This window comes from Camarhynchus parvulus, chromosome 1, assembly GCF_901933205.1.
Source record: "Camarhynchus parvulus chromosome 1, STF_HiC, whole genome shotgun sequence".
Classification (NCBI taxonomy): Eukaryota; Metazoa; Chordata; class Aves; order Passeriformes; family Thraupidae; genus Camarhynchus; species Camarhynchus parvulus.
This window is the reverse complement of record NC_044571.1, coordinates 450,123-467,390: the sequence shown is the minus strand read 5'-3', so window position 1 is coordinate 467,390 and position 17,268 is coordinate 450,123. Positions and strand designations below refer to the sequence as shown.

At 61.4% G+C, this 17,268-nt stretch overlaps 1 protein-coding gene across 5 annotated transcripts in view; it reads right to left on the bottom strand.

Moving 5' to 3' along the window:
- Positions 1-1,728: 1,728 nt before the first annotated feature.
- STIM1 (stromal interaction molecule 1) overlaps positions 1,729-17,268 on the bottom strand; it is a 73,310-nt gene continuing 57,770 nt past the window's right edge. For 2 of the 5 annotated variants that reach the window (XM_030961562.1, XM_030961554.1), the window contains exons 12-14: positions 16,392-16,472; positions 13,150-13,540; positions 1,729-4,888 (exon numbers count right to left, since the gene is read on the bottom strand). In XM_030961562.1, the coding sequence (XP_030817422.1) occupies positions 4,336-4,888; positions 13,150-13,540; positions 16,392-16,472 (1,025 nt within the window). In that variant the 3' untranslated portion in view covers positions 1,729-4,335. The remainder of the gene's footprint in view (positions 4,889-13,149; positions 13,541-16,391; positions 16,473-17,268) is intronic. The other 3 variants (XM_030961581.1, XM_030961571.1, XM_030961590.1) reach the window with 3 other exon arrangements.

Here is a 17,268-nt window from a genome sequence, read left to right as displayed (position 1 = left end):
AGCTGAGCCTGGTCCTGCTCACAGAGAGCCTGCCCCGAAAGATGGGACACAGAATGTTTGGAACTGACCGGGAAATGGGAATGAAGCTGGGCTGCTGCCTCTGTTTTACCAGAAAAGGGCCTACAGAAGGAAAATAATCCCAAATGGCGTTTTGGGCTGGCTGGAGCCCGAGCTGCACTCACAGATGTTTGCCTCCAAGTTTTCTCCTCTGAGTTTTGCTCCCCTGTTCTGAAAGCAGGAGTGGGTGGAGCAGCAGGCTCGTTTCTCAGGTGGCTGCAGAGGAAAGGAAAGCCACGGTGCTGGCCCAGGACAGCTCCCACGGGAGGGGCCCGGGCAGGAACCGGAGCCATGGCACCGCGTCTGAGCCCTGTCCCCCTGTCCTGAGCCCTGCCCGGGTGTGCTGATCCCCTGGGTGCCCGCCTGGAGGCAGCCGGCCCTAATGAATGTTAATGAGTGCTAATGAGCACCGGGCTAACGAGGGGCCCCCCCAAGGGCTGCGGGGTTTGAATGAGCCCCAGGGCTGTGCAGAGCTTTGCCCCTGGAGAGGCCGGGCTGGGAGGGCTTGGGGAGCGCTGATTGTGCCCTGGAAAATGTGTTTTGGTGTTTTGGTGCTTTTAGTGTAAACATGGGCAGCTGGGGCTGCAGGGAGCAGGGTCTGCCCCCAGAAGGGTGTGCTGAGACAAGGGGTGTGCCCGTGGGCATGGCAGGGCACTGGAGAGGGAGCAGCGGGCTCTGCCGGGGCACGGCCCGTGGCATGGCTGCTGTGCCATCATCCCGTGGGATGGCTGTACCCCCTGGGCCATCATCCCATGGGATAACTGCTGTCCCTGTGCCATCGCTGTCCCCCAGCCTGGCTGATGCCAACCACGGATCCCACTCTTTGTCCTGGGCACATCCTGCACCTCAGAGGTGACTCTGGGGCACTCTGTGAGCAGGACCCAGCTCTGGGCCCCTCAGTTTGGGACACTGAGCCCATCCAGAGGGGACAATGAGGCTGGAGAGGGAACACAAACCCTGAGAGGAACCCCTGAGGGAGCTGGGGCTGCTCAGCCTGGAGAAAAGGAGACTCAGGGCTGCCCCCATCACTCTGCACAGCTCCTGAAAGGTGCCTGTGCTCACCTGGGGCTGGGCTCTTTCTCCAGCAGCACTGACACAACCAGAGCACACAGCCTCCAGCTGCACCAAGGGAAATACAGGTTGGACAGCAGGGAAAAGGTTTTTGCAGCAAGGGTGAGAAAGTTCTGGAATGGCTGCCCGGGGAGGTGGTGCAGTCCCCATGCCTGGGTGTGTTTAACAAAGCCTGGATGTGGCACTGGGGGCCAGGGCTCAGTTGAGCTGCTGGGGCTGGGCTGGACTCGATGGGCTTGAAGGTCTCTCCCAGCCTGGTCATTCTGGGATTCTGTGACCTGCTGCCCACAGAGCTGTCCCATCTCCTGAAGCAGTCTGGGGGTGGCTGCCTGTCCCTGTCCTGGCAGTGTCCCCATGGCAGTGGAAGTGCCAGGATGTCCCCAGGGTGGATCCACTGTGCCTGTGGATCCAATTCCCACGGGAGAGGACGATGGCAGGGCCTTGGTGCAGGGGGGAGCCGGGGTGTCCCTCTGTCCCCACCGACCTGGCCAGGAACACATCCCCAGCAGGCACCAGTGCCCCGACCCCACCGTGCTGGAAGCCTGGCACAGGCTGCAAGAAGAGAAGAGCAGCCATGGGCTCGTAAAATAGACTACATGCTTTATTGGATTGAAAAGTTTTATGAAATGACAAAAAACAAAAAACAAAAACCACCTTAAATCAAGAGTTGGCAGATGTGTCAACAGTTGCTGTTTGGTGGATCCCCAACCCCTTCTCCAGAAGCATCCACAGGTCTCTGCCACCACAAGCAGCTCTGGCCCCGACCCCGCTGGCCCTGCTCCTGGGGGGCCCTGCCCGTGACAGCAGGGTGCCCACAGATTGGGGTGCCCATAAATCAGGGTGCCCACAGATTGGGGTGCCCATAAATCAGGGTGCCCATAAATTGGGGTGCCCACAGATCGGGGTGCCAATAAAACAGGGTGCCCACAGATCAGGGTGCCCACAGATTGGGGTACCCATAAATCAGGGTGCCCATAAATTGAGGTGCCCACAAATTGGGGTGCCCACAGATCAGGGAGCCAATAAATCGGGGTGCCCATAAATCAGGGTGCCCACAGATTGGGGTACCCATAAATCAGGCTGCCCACAAATCGAGGTGCCCACAGAATCGGGGTGCCCACAAATTGTGGTGCCCACAGATTGGGGTGCCCACGCAATCGGGGTGCCCATGGAATTGGGGTGCCCAGGCAGCAGCCCTGTTGTGGGGCCGAGCGCGTCCCCCCCGTCCCCAGGGAAATGCAGGCACTTAAAGTCATTGAGAGGAATATTTCACTTATCCCAAAGCAACAGTGAAATCGTTTAACTCCCGCCTACGGAACAAAAAACACCTTTGTAGCCCTTCCTGAATTGTCAAGACACAAATATATTACTCTGGCATAAAGCAAGGCCCCGGGGGCTCTCGGCCTCCTCCTCCTCCCTCCATGGTGCATCCTCCTCTGCCTCAGCAGGAGCAGCCCCCTGCCCACCCCCCCAAGGATGTGTAGGACTGTGGTCTGGGGACGGAGGGGGTGCTGAGGACAGGGCCCCTGGGCTGGGGGGGTCCTGTGGTGCCAGGGAGCCACCTCGAGTGGGGTGGGAGAGGGCTTGGGGATTCCCCTGGCAGCCCCGGGGCTGGTGGATGCTCCTGGAGGAGCTGGGAGAGGGGAGCAGGGGATGGGACAGGGCCCAGGGATGGGGCAGAGCTCATCCCTCGGTGCTCAGCCCCAGGGATGGAGCAGAGGCTCATCCCTCAGGGTGGGGCAGGGCCCAGGGATGGGGCAGAGCTCATCCCTCGGGGTGGGGATGGGGCAGGGCTCATCCCTCGGTGCTCAGCCCTGGGGATGGGGCAGGGCTCATCCCTCGGGGTGGGGATGGGGCAGGGCTCATCCCTCGGGGCAGGCTCGGCCCTCGCAGGGAGTGGGACTCAGCCACAGCTGCTGCCCTCAGTGGGGACCCTGCAGTGGCTGGGGCTGTGCTGGGGACATGCCGAGGTGAGCCGGGGCTGTGAGCAGCAGGATGTGACCCACGATGTACTGAGGGAGGACAGGAGAGCCCCTGGGAGCAGCTCAGGACGGGCTGAGCCCCGGGTCAGGCTGGCACAGCCAGGGACACCCCGGTGTGTCAGGGCAAGGGGGACTCTGCCTGTGTGAGCCTCCTGTGTCCCTCGGTGGGCACAGAGCCCCCAGCACCCGGCCTGCTCCAGGGGAGGCTGTCATGGTCCTGCCCCCCAGGCACAGCCTGACCCCTGCCCTGGACAGCCCCGCTGTGTCCTGGTCCCTCCCTCTGGCCCTGCCCAGCCACGACAGGGGACACGGGACAGGGGACCTGCTCCCAGGAGCCTCCTCCTCTCCTTTCCGTGTGGATGTGTGGCTGGACATGGCTCTGCACCAACACCCCTCGGGATGGCCCTTCCCTCACTGTCCCTGTCACCAGGGTCCATCCCTCACTGTCCCTGTCACCAGGGCCCTTCCCTCACTGTCCCTGTCACCAGGGTCCCCAGCCAGGTCCCGGGCACGGCGGTTCGGAGCGGTGCAGGGCTCCGGGGAAGCAGAGCCGGGGCCAGGCGTGGGTCCCTCCCGCCCCGTGTCCCGGCCTCCCCGGGCACCGGGCAGAGCTGTGCAGGGACAGCCCCGTCCCCGCGGCCCCCGGCGGCACCGGGAGCACGCAAGTACCGGCGGCAAGGGCAGAGTCCTCCCCTGCTCCTGTGCAGCGAGAGCTGCTGGGGACGGGATCCCTTCCCAGGGGCGCAGCCGAGGGGCCGGGCTGGGAAAGTGACCCGGAGCAATGAGGGAGAACCGCGGCGAGCGGAGTCACCCCGGGGGCAGCGCAGAGCGGCCCCGGCCCGCCCTCAGCCTGTGCAAAAGTCGGAGGAGGCAGCAAAACAAATTAATAACAACAATAAAAAATAAAATTAAAAAAAAAAAAAAAAAACCCACATTGAAACCAAACCCAAAGGCCGCGTGGCTGAGCAGAGCAGGAGTAACTGGAAGCCATGCACAGCAAAGCCGGGACCGCAGCGGTCGGAGGGAGGGCAGGGGCGGCTCTTCTCGCGGGCAGCCGGCGGCGTCGCGCTTCTCGTCTCGGAGATGAGGAAATAAATAAGTTTAAATAGCTCCTCCCGTGCCGGCGCCGGGGTGACTCGGGGTGCGGAGGGAGCCGGGGCCGCGCTGCGTTCCCGGCGCACGGCCGGCCCCGGGCCCGGCGGGACGCGTCCGGGGGTCTCCCCCCCTACTTCTTGGGCTTCTTGAAGAGCTTTATGGGGAACTTTTTCTTGCTCTGGCCGAGGTCAACCTCGTCGCCCGTCAGGCTGCTGTCCTCGTCCCCCGGGCTCTTCTTGGCGGCCAGCTGCGGGATGCGGGTGTTCCTGGCGCCGCTGGGCCGGCAGTCAGAGATGGGGGAGGGGGTGTCGGGGTCGGTGGAGCTGGGGCTGTGCGACCGGGACGAATCCGAGTGGCTGGGCTTGCCGGCCGTCGGGTGGTGGCTGATCTCCCCCAGGCTGGAGGACTTCTCCATGCCGTGGTTCACCGTCATCATCTTCTTCATCACCATGGGGCTCTCGGGCAGCCGCTCCTGCAAAGCCACCAGGGCGGAGGGCTCCCCGTGCCGGCTGCCGCCGTTGGGCGTGGGCGCGCCGGGGCCCGGGGGCCCGGGGACAGCCTCCTCCATGGACCTGGTCAGCAGCGTGGGCCGGGCAGCCAGCAGCTTGGGCGCCGAGCTGGGGATACGCTGGTGGTCGCTCAGGTGCGGGATGGAGGAGTCGGAGTCGCAGCGAGTTAAATCTCTGCGGTGGAGAGCGCCGGGAGAGAGCGGTCAGTGCCCGCCCGGCCCGGCCCGGCCCCGCACACACGGATGGCAGCAGCGGCTGAGGGGACCCCAGTGACGCCGGAGAGGGGCTGGCACTGAGCCCCTGCCCACCCGGCCCCGGCTCGGCCCCTCTCTGTGCCCCAGGGTTGGGGATCCCTGGGCTGGGGGCTCACCTCGAGCAGCTCGAGGGAGTGAGGACACGAAACCGGGATGGAGGCTCAATCCTCCCCATGGATCCCAGGGGATCCCTCGGTCTGTGATGGGATCCATTCTCCCCATGGATCCCAGGGGATCCCTCAGTCTGTGATGGGATCCATTCTCCCCATGGATCCCAGGGGATCCCTCAGTCTGTGATGGGATCCCTCCCTCCCCATGGATCCCAGAGGATCCCTCATTCCAGGATAGGATCCATTCTCCCCATTCTGGGATGGGATCCCTCCCTCCCCATAGATCCCAGGGGATCCCTCATTCGGGGACAGGATCCACCCTCCCCATGGATCCCAGCTCGCCCCAGGCCCGGTGTCCCCCCAGATTCCCCGAGGGTCCCTCAGCCATTGCCACATCCGTGTGTGCCCGCGCCCCCCGAGCCCCCCGCCCCTGCCCCTTGCCCGGCTCAGCCGGTGCCAAGCTCTAACCCCGGCGGGAGGAATTTAGAGCTTGGCCTGCCCACACGAAGCCATGCCCAGCCCCGCCGCTGCACGAGGTTTGTGCCCAGCCTGTGCCTACCGGTGACGGCCCACGGGGCTCCAGAGCCCCTCTGGAGAGCGGGAGGCAGGAGCACGAGGGAAATGACAAGTCACAGCTCGCTCCTCCCGGCTGGATGCTGCTGGCCCCCTCCCCAGGACCCCTGTGCAGGTGCCAGCGTGCCCAGACAGCCAAACCAGGGGCTCCGGTGCTGCCCATGGACCCCAGGGCACGGGCAGAGCTGCCCCCGGGCAGGGGATGGGCGAGGGGCCCGGCCCTGCCCACGCACAGGAGGGAGCAGCAGAATGGGAGGCAAATGGAAAGAAAAGGAGTGAGGGGAAGAGAGGCAAGAGGAGGTGGGAGGAGATGGGAGGTGCTGACCTGTCCCTCACCCTGGAGCCCCCCCGATCTCTGCTCCTGGCACAGACCCCTGCACATGGGTCACCAAACCTGCCTGGCACTGCACAGAGCCCCCAGATCATCTCCTAAGGTACCACCAACACCATCGGCCCGGAGGCAGCCAAAGAGACCGGCAAGACACGGGAAAACCTCCTCAAGGGAGCTGGAGACATCCAGGGGGAACTGCAGAGATGTTCAGGAATCCCAGACTGGTCTGGGTGAGAAGGAACTGGGAGGACCACCCAGTGCCACCCCTGCCATGGCCACTGTCCCCTATGTCCAGCCTGGCCTTGGGCACTGCCAGGGATCCAGGGATGGAATTCCATCCCAGCCCCTGCCCACCCTGCCAGGGAACAATTCCTCATTGCCAAGATCCCATCCAGCCCTGCCCTCTGGCACTGGCAGCCATTCCCTGGGTGCTGTCCCTGCATCCCCTGGAAATTGTCTCTCTCCAGCTTTCCTGGGGCTCCTGCAGGCCCTGCAAGGCCACCCTGAGCTCAGGCCAAAGCTTCTCCTGTGCAGGTGAACAATGCCAGCTGTGCCAGCCTTTCCTGCCAGCAGAGCTGCTCCATCCCTCTGCTCATCCTGGAGCCTCCTCTGGGCTCTCTGCAGCAGCTCCAGCTCCTCCCTGGGCTGGGCCCAGGGCTGGGGCAGCTCTGCAGCTGGGAAATCACCTGAGGGGACACAGGGACACAATCCCAGTCCCTTTCCTGGTGCCCACCCCGTGGGATCAGCCCAGGGCACAGGGATTTCAGGTCCCAGTGCTCGTGGCCAGAGCCTGTGGAGCTTCTCCCACCAATCTCCAGCTCCTTCTCCCAGGCTGCTCCCAGTCCATTCTGCCCAGGCTGTGTTTGTGCTGGGATTGCCCCCAGCCAGCTGCAGGCCTTGCCCTTGGTCCTGCTGAGCTGCACGAGGCTGGCAGGGTCCCAGCTCTCCAGCCTGCCCAGGTGCCCCTGGATGCCCCATCCCTTCCCTGCAGGGTGTGCCCACAGCACCAGCTCCGTGTCACTGCCAGGCTGGGGCTGCCCTGGATCCCTGTCCCTGCCCTGGATCCCTGTCCCTGCCCTGGATCCCTGTCCCTGCCATGATCCCTGTCCCTGCCCTGGATCCCTGTCCATGCCCATGATCCCTGTCCCTGCCCTGGATCCCTGTCCCTGCCCTGGATCCCTGTCCCTGCCCTGGATCCCTGTCCCTGTTCAGGATCCTTTTCCATGCTCTGGATCCCTGTCCATGCCCTGGATCCCTGTCCCTGATGATGTTTCCCAGTGCTGGTCCAGTCCTGGCCTCCTCATGCTCTCCACCAAGTGCTGGCACACGTTGTAGTCCTGTTTGGGCTGGGACAGGCCCAGAACCTTCTCCTTGTGCTGGAACAAGAGCATTCCTTAAACAGAACCCAGGGAATAAAGCTGGGCCCTCGTTCAGCAGCTCCAGGGAACACACAGAGGAAAAGAGGATCCTGTGGGTGGCTGGCATTCAGCCCTGGATCTACTGGGGGATCCCAGCTGTGCAGAACACCTCAGCTCTCCTCCTGCCCAGCAGCAAAGAGCCCTGCGCATGGCTGGCATTGTCCTTGTCCTTGGTGGAGCCCAGCCTGGCCGGTGTCCGAGCCACATCCTGGGTGAGCCGCTGGGAGAAGGGAACAATCCAGTGGTGTGAGATCCCAGGGGATGCTGAGTGGGCAGCTGGAGCCCCTCTGAGGGACACGAGTGCCATCGTCACACGTGTGGAGCCACCGAGCTCCCAGGGCCACCAGGGGATATTGCAGGAGGTCACTGTCATGGCCAGTGGTCCATGGCTGTCACTGGGGTAACTGGGACAACTGGGGTAACTGGGGTAACTGGGATAGCTGGGGTAATTGGGGTAACTGGGGAGCAGCAGCAGCCACAGAACACAGTGGGGCTGAACTCGGGGTGTTGGAGCTGACCCCCAAAATGGGGACACACCCACAGCCCTGGGCTGGGACACCTGGGGATGCTGCCAGTCAGTGCCTGCAGACAGAGTGTCACTGCCATCGCAGCCTCCAGCTCATTCAGGGAATTCAGGAATCTCCTGCTCTTCCCAAATGTTTCTACTCGTGGCTTACCACACCTGCAAAGGGGAATTCCTGCTGGAACTCCTGCCTGGACACTCCTCTCCCAGGGAAGGTGGCAGAAGCCCTCACCTGCACATGCTGAGCCCTTGCTGAGAACACCCAGTTCCAGAGGTTTGTGAACTCCACAAATCCCTGGAAAGTGCCCCTTTCCAGGAGAACAAGGCAGCCTTTGGCTGCAGGGGCTGGCACCAGCCCAAGGCCAGGAGCAGCCGGCACTGGGCCCAGCAGGGCTGGAGAAGGAGCCAGGCTGTGGGGCAGAACCTTGGCACAGGAATGGTGCTGGGCAGAGCCAGGGTCAGGCCAGGCAGGATCGGATCCTGGCAGGAATGCAGGGCCCCCTCTGGACTCATGGAGGAGGTGGGAGAGCCCCAAGGGCCCCCGTGTGCCCTGGCTGGGGATGGGGGCACAGCAACACCCGCTCCCTTCACAGGCAGTGCCCCAGCTCCACCAGGGAATCTTCTTCTCCAGGAAATCCAGCCCGTCCTTCTGGCTGCCACAGTCCCACAGGGAGAGATCCGGGTCAGGGTCCATGACAGAAATCCTTTCTAACAGCAAGAGGGCAGCAAATACAGGAGAGAATGGATTTTCTTCCAACTGAGGAGACTTCAAGGATGTGTGAAGAGGGTGAGTGTTCCCTGCTGGGCTCCACGGAGCTGCTCCCTCTCCTGCAGGCCTGGCAGGTTTCAATGCAGCAGGACCAAAGCAGCCCTGCAGCGCTGGCAGCAGGTGCAGCAAAGGACAACAGCAGATGGAGAGCCATGCTCTGCTCCACGAAGATCTTCTGCCCGGAGAGCAGAGTGGGAACCTGATCCCAGGACAGCTGGTCCCACACTGCAGGAGCTGGGCAGGGCCTCGGTGACACCAGGGCCACCGTGTCCCCTCCTGGGGCCGCGCTGGCTGCAGCACAGGGTCCGTGTCCCCGCTCCTGGCGTGGCTGTGCTCTGGGATCCTCACCCTGGAGTGGGAGTGGGTGCACCACATGGGTTCCACCTCCTGGGAGCCCCAGCCCATCCCTCCGGGCTCATCCGGGGGGCTGAAGGAGCTGATGCCCAAGAGCACACAATTCCCAAATATTCCTGCTCTGCTCATACACAATCCCTCCAGCTGCAAGTCAGGAATATATTCCTGAAGGACACAGGGAGGAGCTGGTGAGAGCAGCACCCACCAGAGCAGCAGCAGTGCCCACCCTGCTGTGCCAGGCTCTGGGGACATCCCAGCACACAGGACACAGCCACCACAGCAGGGACAATCCAAGGGACACCTGGCACAGGCACAGGGACCTCCTGCATTCCTGCTGGGGCACCCACAGGCTGATTTTGGGAGCTGAACACCAGTGACCAGGAACTTCTGGGATTTTCCTCAGCCCCAAATGAGGCTTTCCCTGGTGGTTCCCACAAGGAAGTGCACAAGAGCAGGGACAGGATTCCTGGGATCACACTGACTGGGTCAGGCAGCAAGAGGAGTGGACACTTCTGAGTCCATGCCAGGACAACAGGGAGGAAAGAGCATTGCCAGGAGACTGCCATCATCCCTGATGAGGCTCAGCAAGGCCTGGCCTATATCCCACTGATTTTCATGAGGACTATGCTCCTGAACTGTTCCAGCACACTTTCAAGAGGAAAAGCTATCCCAGGACAGGCTGGCCTTGATGGGATCCCAGGCAGGAATCAGAGGAGGTGTTTTTGTGGAGCAGCAGGAGCCCCTGACACCTCATCCCTCCTGGAAACCACAGAGCAGCAACTGGACAGGGAAATACCTGGTAGCCTGAGCCTTCCTCCATGCCAGCAGCACTCCCTGCTCTTTTCCATTGATACCAGCAGCACTCCCTGCTCTTTTCCATGGATGCCAGCAGCACTCCCTGCTCTTTTCCATGGATCCAGGCACTCCAGCACCTCCACAGTGACCCTGCCTAAGGCAGGATGGATCTGCTTCCTCCTGGCCCCCTCCCACCCCACCAGGATCCACCCGAGCCAGGAGGGAGGGAAGGAGGGAGGGTGAGGAGATGGGGATGATGAACAAAAGAGGCAGAGAGCAAAGCATGGAAAAGGAAAGCCTGGAGCACAGGAAGCCTGGGAGCGGAGGAGGAGCAGGGGAGGAGCAGCAGGAGGATGGAGAACAAACACCTATTTTTCCCCAGCCCTGCAGCCCACGAGGGATTTCTCTGGGTGTTCCCACTGGGGTGCAGCCCAGCATGGCCCAGGAGCTGCCCTGGGTGTGCTGCAGCAGCCACAGAGCCTTGGCTGCGCCATCCCTTTGTGTCTGGCTCGGAGAGCACCCTCAGCTGCCGGGCTCTGTGCCTGTGGCACCAGGGACCAAGGCTTTTCTTAAGGCAAAGTCCCAAATTTGCTGTGGGGCTGAGCTTGGCACAGCCTCAACGCACACCCAGCAGCAGCTTCCAGCCTGCGAGAGCTGTGAATTACTCATTTCCCTGGGTTCCTGACTCTCTCCCTTCCCTGAGCTTTGGCTGCCACCTCCCTTCCTGGTTGGAGAAGGGCCTGGGCATTCGGGGCTACGCTCCCATCTCCGTGGGTTTCATCCACCTGAGGCAGGCACTGGCAGCAGAAACCCCTGTGCACACACAGCCCCTCCAGCCCCTCTCCCCCCGGGGACCCCCCGATCCCGCAGCCGCCTCGGGCCCGGAACCGCTCTGACCTTATTGGCGCCGGATCCTCTGAAGCCAATTGCAAAAGAGAAGCAGAGAGTGAGGAGTTGAGGGAGAGGCTCCCTGCCAGGATAACCCCAGCAGGACTCCGGAGACAGCGATCCCCAGCCTCGCTCCTCGGGGGCAGCTCCTCGGAGAGGATTCTCCTGCGAGCTCTGCCCAGCCTGGGCTCTGGGGGAAGTGCGAGAGGCTAAAGAGCTCCAGCAGCCCTGGGGTGGCACTTTCCTCCTACCAAGGGAGCCAGGACTCTCTGGGGCTCTGCTCCTTGCAGGGGCTCCCTGGAGGGCCTTTCTGAGGCTCCTCAGGAGGCTCAGGGATGTAAGGAAAGGCCTCCAGGAGCAGGGGTATCAAAGAGGGGCAGCAATCCATCGGCAGCGGCGCTTTTAGGGATGCATCAAAGCAGGGTCTGCTAGTGATGCAGCTGGATAAAACAGTTATCAGCACACCACAAACCCACATCCTTGGGCACACAACTCCTCATTTCTGCTGCTGGCCTGAGCAGGGATGATGAGGTGGGGGAGCTGCTGCTGAGGTGCAGCTGGAGCAAGTCCCAGGTGGGAGGTTCTGACTCCATCCCTTCCCCTGCACCACCAGCTGGGCTTTGCCATGGAGCAGGGACAGAACAGTCCTGCTGGCACCCAGTGGTGACCAGCTGGGCTCTGACCAGGGCAGGCCCCACTTATTCCCTCCTCTGGCACCGTCCCCTTCCCCTCCTGGGGTCCCCACACTGGAGCCTGTTTCCCTCTGCCACTCTCAGGGGGTCTGCAGGGACTCAGGCTTTGTCCTGGGCAGGAATTCCACATGCCACGGGCCTCAGTGGAAATAAATCCCATTTAAACAGCTGTTTTGGACACAGGACATGCGCCCCAGGCTGCCAGGATGAGCCCTCCCTCCTGCAGAGTCAGGGAGGCAATGGAGGCAGGGACCAGCAGCACTCCCAGCTCTTACCAGTCCAACTGGGACAGCTGCAATTGAGCTCCCACTGGTAGGAGTTAATTAATTACACTGCTTCTCATCATCCCCAACCAACCATTACTGAATTAAGTGAGATGCTGCTCTTTAATTCTCCACTGTGGAGCAGCTGCAGGAATTTCCCCCTCGGTATTCCAGACTCCAGAATGTGCCTGGGGCTGCTCAGCTTGGAGACACACGGGGCAGGGAGGGGGTGGAACATCCCAACCAGAGACTGTGAACAAGGCCAGGAGAGATCCCAGCACCTGAGGGCAGGGGGACCCACAGGTAAAGGGATAATGGGACATTGTGCTGGGATGGGTGAAGATGTGGTGACTGGGAATGTTTCCCTGCCTGGAGAAATGATGGTGGAAGGACATTTCCCCTCTCCTCTGCCTCACCCAGAGACTTCCAGCCTTCTCCCAGCAGTCTGCTCCCCAGTACTGAGGATCAGCAGTCTGGTTTTAATTTTGCCATGGAGAAAGCATGGAACAGAGATGGAATGACCTGGCAGGGACAGGATTCCCTGGCCCATCACAGCCTCCCCACTGCCTGCATCCAGTGCCTGGCACAGCTGAGGCCATGAGCACACATCCCAGTGCCCCAGGGGGATCCCACAGGGACACCACACCTTGGGACTGGCTGCACCCCTGGCCCCGTGGGACCACCATGTGTCTGGGATGTCACTGGGGTGAAAGCCACCCCAGGAGCCTGACCCTGTGCTTGGGACACACAGCATTCCTGTCAGGCTGTCAGGGCCCCTTGGAGCACCAGGCAGGATTCCTGCTCCTCCCTGTCAGCAGCACCGTGACCTGGGACAGCTCTGGCATTGAGGGATGGAGGATAACCAGTCCCTAGCCAACTGAAGGGGACCAAGCTAAAGCCAACAGAAGCAGCTCCAACTCCCTCCTCAGACATTCCCTAGCCAAAATACCCTCTTCCTCATCCCTACCACACCAGAGGTGGAGTCACTCCAGAACACACTCCTGAACTGCCACTCTAGCACCTCTGAAAACCACCCCAGATTTCTCCAGCTGCTACCTCGTGGTCCCCACCCATGTTCCCTTTGCAATTCACTTGTGAGGACCCCAGGGAGGTCCAGGCTTCAAATCAGATCAGGTTTGGTGATCAGCTCTGTTACCTCCTCACATTGCCTTGTTCAGGGAACACTGAGCACTGGGAATTCTCATTTGCTCAGCTGCAGTAAAACAGCAGCAGAGCACCTCGGGAACGCCCCCACTGAGTTCTTGGGCATGGGGATGGCCCACGGAATCCTCCTGAGAGGCTCCAGCGGCTCGGGAGAGCAGCGGAAGGAACAAGAGTGGATAAATCACGGAACAAAGGCCCAAAAGAAAAGGGCAGGAGGAAGGTGAGAGAAAGAGCACCCCAGCAAGCATCAGCTCCGAGGCACGGCAGGCAGGAGGCAGCTAGAAAAGAAACAGCAATATACCCAAAGCTCCCAGTGCGACAGCGAACTCCAGAGGTGACATCAGGAGGGGGCAGGTCGGGGATGGAATCCATCTGGAGGAAATAAGAGGTGGTGTGATGGTAATAGATAGGGTGGACATGGCAAGCAGGAGCAGGTGCGGTGGTGGTGGATGAGGAGCAGGAGGTGGAGGAGGTGGAGGCAGGCGATGGGCTGGAGCCGGGCGGGTCGGAGCCGAAGGACTGTCCAGAGGTGAGGCTGTGCATTCGGCGCAGGGACACTCGGCCCGCGCGCAGCGGGGCCACGGGGCCCGCCTCGGGCTGCCCCGGCACGAGACTCTCTACCAACCTCTGCGATCCGTGGCCGTGCTGCGGCTCCACCAGGCGCTGCCGGACTGTGCTGGGCAAGGCCGGAGCTGCAACGACACAGGGGGACAGTGAGGGGAGGGCACGGCCTGCGGAGCTCCGCCAGGAGAGAGTGAGGGCATGGCCCAGCCCGGCTGGCGGAGCTCCGCCAGGACAGAGCGAGGGCACAGCACAGCCCAGCCTGTGGAGCTCCACCAGGACAGAATGAGGGCACGGCCCAGCCCAGCCCACGGAGCTCTGCCAGGACAGAGCGAGGGCACAGTCCAGCCTGTGGAGCTCCACCACCAGAGAGCGAGGGCACAGCCCAGCCTGCCGAGCTCCACCAGGTCTGGCACTGGCCCACTGGCACCATGAGAGCAGCACCACCCCACTGGCACCATCCCAGTCCCACAGGCACCACCACAGCAGCACCACCCCACAGACACCATCCCACCAGCACCATCCCACCATCCCAGTCCCACAGGCACCACCACAGCAGCACCATCCCACTGTCCCTGTGCCACCAGCACTGTCCCACCTCGTGCCAGCAGTTAAGGCCTGTTTAATGCAGAAGCAGCTTTAAGCTGGTGCTGAACATGCTGGATTAATGCCCAGCATTGCTGATGTAGGTGCCTCTGAACACCTTATCTGAGCATCTTGCCTGACGCAGAGAGTGGCTCTGTGTGATCCATCCCACCTGGAGCCACCACCCGGCTCCTGGAGAGCCATGAACTGGGCACTTCCAGGGCCATTGCACCCTCACAGCCCTCATGGCTCCAGTCCTGCTGCCTGGGTGGGACAGCCCAAAGCAGGAGCCCCAGGTGAGCAGGTCAGTGTTGGCACCTGAAGCTCCACTCACAGAGCTCAGCTCTGCTTGATTCACTGTGCAAGGGCAGCACCAGGAGCAGAGCCTGGCAGCATGGAATCATACAGGGATTGGGTTGGGAGGGACCTAAAGATCATCTCTTCCCAGCTCTGCCATGGCAGGGACACCTCCCACTGTCCCAGTGTCCAACCTGGCCTTGGGCACTGCCAGGGATCCAGGGGCAGTTCCCTGGTTGGTTGAAAATAAAGAGGTTGAGGATATTGGGCAGGAATTGTTCCCTGGCAGGGTGGGCAGGCCCTGGCACAGGGTGCCCAGAGCAGCTGGGGCTGCCCCTGCATCCCTGGCAGTGCCCAAGGCCAGGCTGGACACTGGGGACAGTGGGAGGTGTCCCTGCCATGGCAGGGGTGGCACTGGGTGGATTTAGGATCCCTCCCAACCCAGACTTCCTGGGATTCATGCCTGATTCCTCCTTGCCTGAACTGGTGACTGGCCCCAGGGCGGCCTCACCTGCTCCCAGCCTATTCCAGGACCACTGTGACTGACCAGGGACCCCCTCAACCTGAGAAAAATTCTCCTGTGGTTGCCAGTTCCCCTTGGTTTGGGAATGTCCTTTGGAGCCCCAGCACCAGCTCCTGAACTGCCGGCAAAGCTCCCCGGGATCTCTCCAGCCCTGTGGTCACACCTGGCTGGACCTGGAGCCCAGCAATCCCTGAGCAGCTGCCTGTGCCCCACTCCTGCCCCCAGGGTCACCCCAGAGCCAGGGGAGGCCCCTTCACCTGCCTGGAGCCTTGGGAATGCTCCCCTCCACCATGGGAAGCGGGATCCCAGGGCTGCAGCCCATCCCCAGCTGGCTTTATTCCATCCCCATTCCATACAAGATGATCTCCTCTGGCAGGAGATAAGGTGTTCAGGATTGCTCAGGATTTCTTATGTGCATAAGAAATTAATGTACAAATGGGTTAAAAAGATGCAGAGACAGGAAAGCTCAGAAATGGAGGAGGAGGAGGAGAGCTCCTTTGGGAATGGAAGAACCAGCAATCCCTGCTCTGGAAAATCCCAGCTGGACACACAGGGCTCCTCTGGCAGAACGACTCAGGGCTGAAAGATCCACAGGGACGTATTTCCAGTGGAAGGAAGAATAAGAAGGAATAATTCTGGCAACTTGGCTGTTTCCACAGCCCCAAGGTGAATCAGAGTCATTCCCACCGCTCCTTGCTCCCTACAGTGCCCATCCATGAACTTGGAATTTTACACCAGCTATTCCATTGCAAGAGCTGCAATTCCAATTTGGGAATCTCACTGTGGAGGGTTCAGAGGAATCTGACTGCAGAGTAACTCACTGAGGTGATGGGTTTCTGCTACAGGTTTCTTTTTCCCTTGGACCATGTTTTTTCCCTAAGGATTCCCCATTTTTTCCTGGTGTTCCACTGCTCACTTCCCAGTGAGGAATGGAACCTTCCCTCCTTCGTGCTCTCCTTCTCCAAGACTCACCCTGCAATGAGCTCTGGAGCAGGGGCTGGGACCTGGCTTCCCAGACCCACCACTTCCCTCCAGACAGACATTTTACCAACATTCCCCAAACATCCCAAGGAAAAGCCCTCCCTGCTCAAGGCTGGCACATCCACCTGCTCCGTCTCCCTCTGAAGGGGAGGCTTCCAGAGGAAGCCAAGGCCTGGAGGCTGTGTGCCATCCCCAGGGCACTGGGGCTCCAGGATTCCCCAAGAGTGGCACTGCTCAGTTTATTCAGGGATTCTGAGGGAGCACAGCACCAGCAGCACCGGTGGGCAGGGATGGGGCAGGCACTGCTGTCACCTCCTCCTGGCCTCAGTGGCTCCTTCACCTCCACCTCAGGGGTAAAATGGAGTGAGTCCCACCCCCCAACTGCTCCCAGCAGCACGTGGGAGCTGCAGCTGAGATTCTTCTTCATCCCACCAGACTCTTCCCAGGGTTAGTGCAGGTGGCGATGGCTCAGCGAGGACAGATACATTCATTAGTTCCCGTGGCAGAAAGATGGAAAATTGGTGGATGTATTTTAGTCCAGAAAGAGGCCAGAGGGCAGAATAAAAAAATGAGAATAAAACTGAAGAGAACCAAACCAGGGTATTTCCAGAGGGACTGATCCTCCGAGGACAGCGAGGAGCGGTCGCTGAACCTGCGCCCGAAAAGCCAGGCTGCATCTGGGGGGCAGCCAGGTGGGAACAGGAGAGAGAGAGATGGGATTTACTGGGAGAAGCACCACAGGTCCTCACAACACACCTGGGCAGGAGAAACACTGCTCTCCTGAGGCAGGGTTGTACACAAAGGAAGGAAATGCTACAGGGAAAGGCTGCCTTGCTTTGGGAATTGGAGTGCGCAGTGCTTGCCACAGGTGTGTCACCTGCAGGGAGGAGGGGGCAGGAGGGGCAGGCAGGTGAGCAGCTGGGCACACAGGTGGGCAGGAGGCTGGGCAGGCTCTCTGCCCACCTCTGCCATGATGGAACTGGAAGGGCTCCCTGGAAATGTCTCACTCGAGGTGTCTTGAGCGCCAAGAAGCTGAAATTGGGGCTGGAGGCTCACACCTGGGCCAGCTCAGGCCCCCAGGTGTCACCTGGGACTGTCCAAGCATCCCTGCCACCAGTGCCCAGCTGGGGCTGGGCCAGGGCTTTATCAGAGATGTCCAGCTCGGTTCTGAGGGTGACTGGTAATGACAAGGAGCAGGATGTCTCCATTCCCTGCAGCTTTAATGGCCCCGAGCACAGCTGATCCCACAAACTGGGGCTGCAGCCCCCGTGTCTGCAGAGCCCTGGGAGCACACAGGTACCCCCGTTCCTCCTGCCCTACCCAGAGCCTCCAAGCTCTGCCTCCCCTGGGCCCTGAGCTCCCCCAGGCTGAGGGGACGTGGGCCTGGCACACAGGGCACCTCCTGCAGCACACAGTGCCAGCCCTGAGACCCTTCTGCTCCCCCAGACAGCCCTGGCTTGGATTAAATTGTCC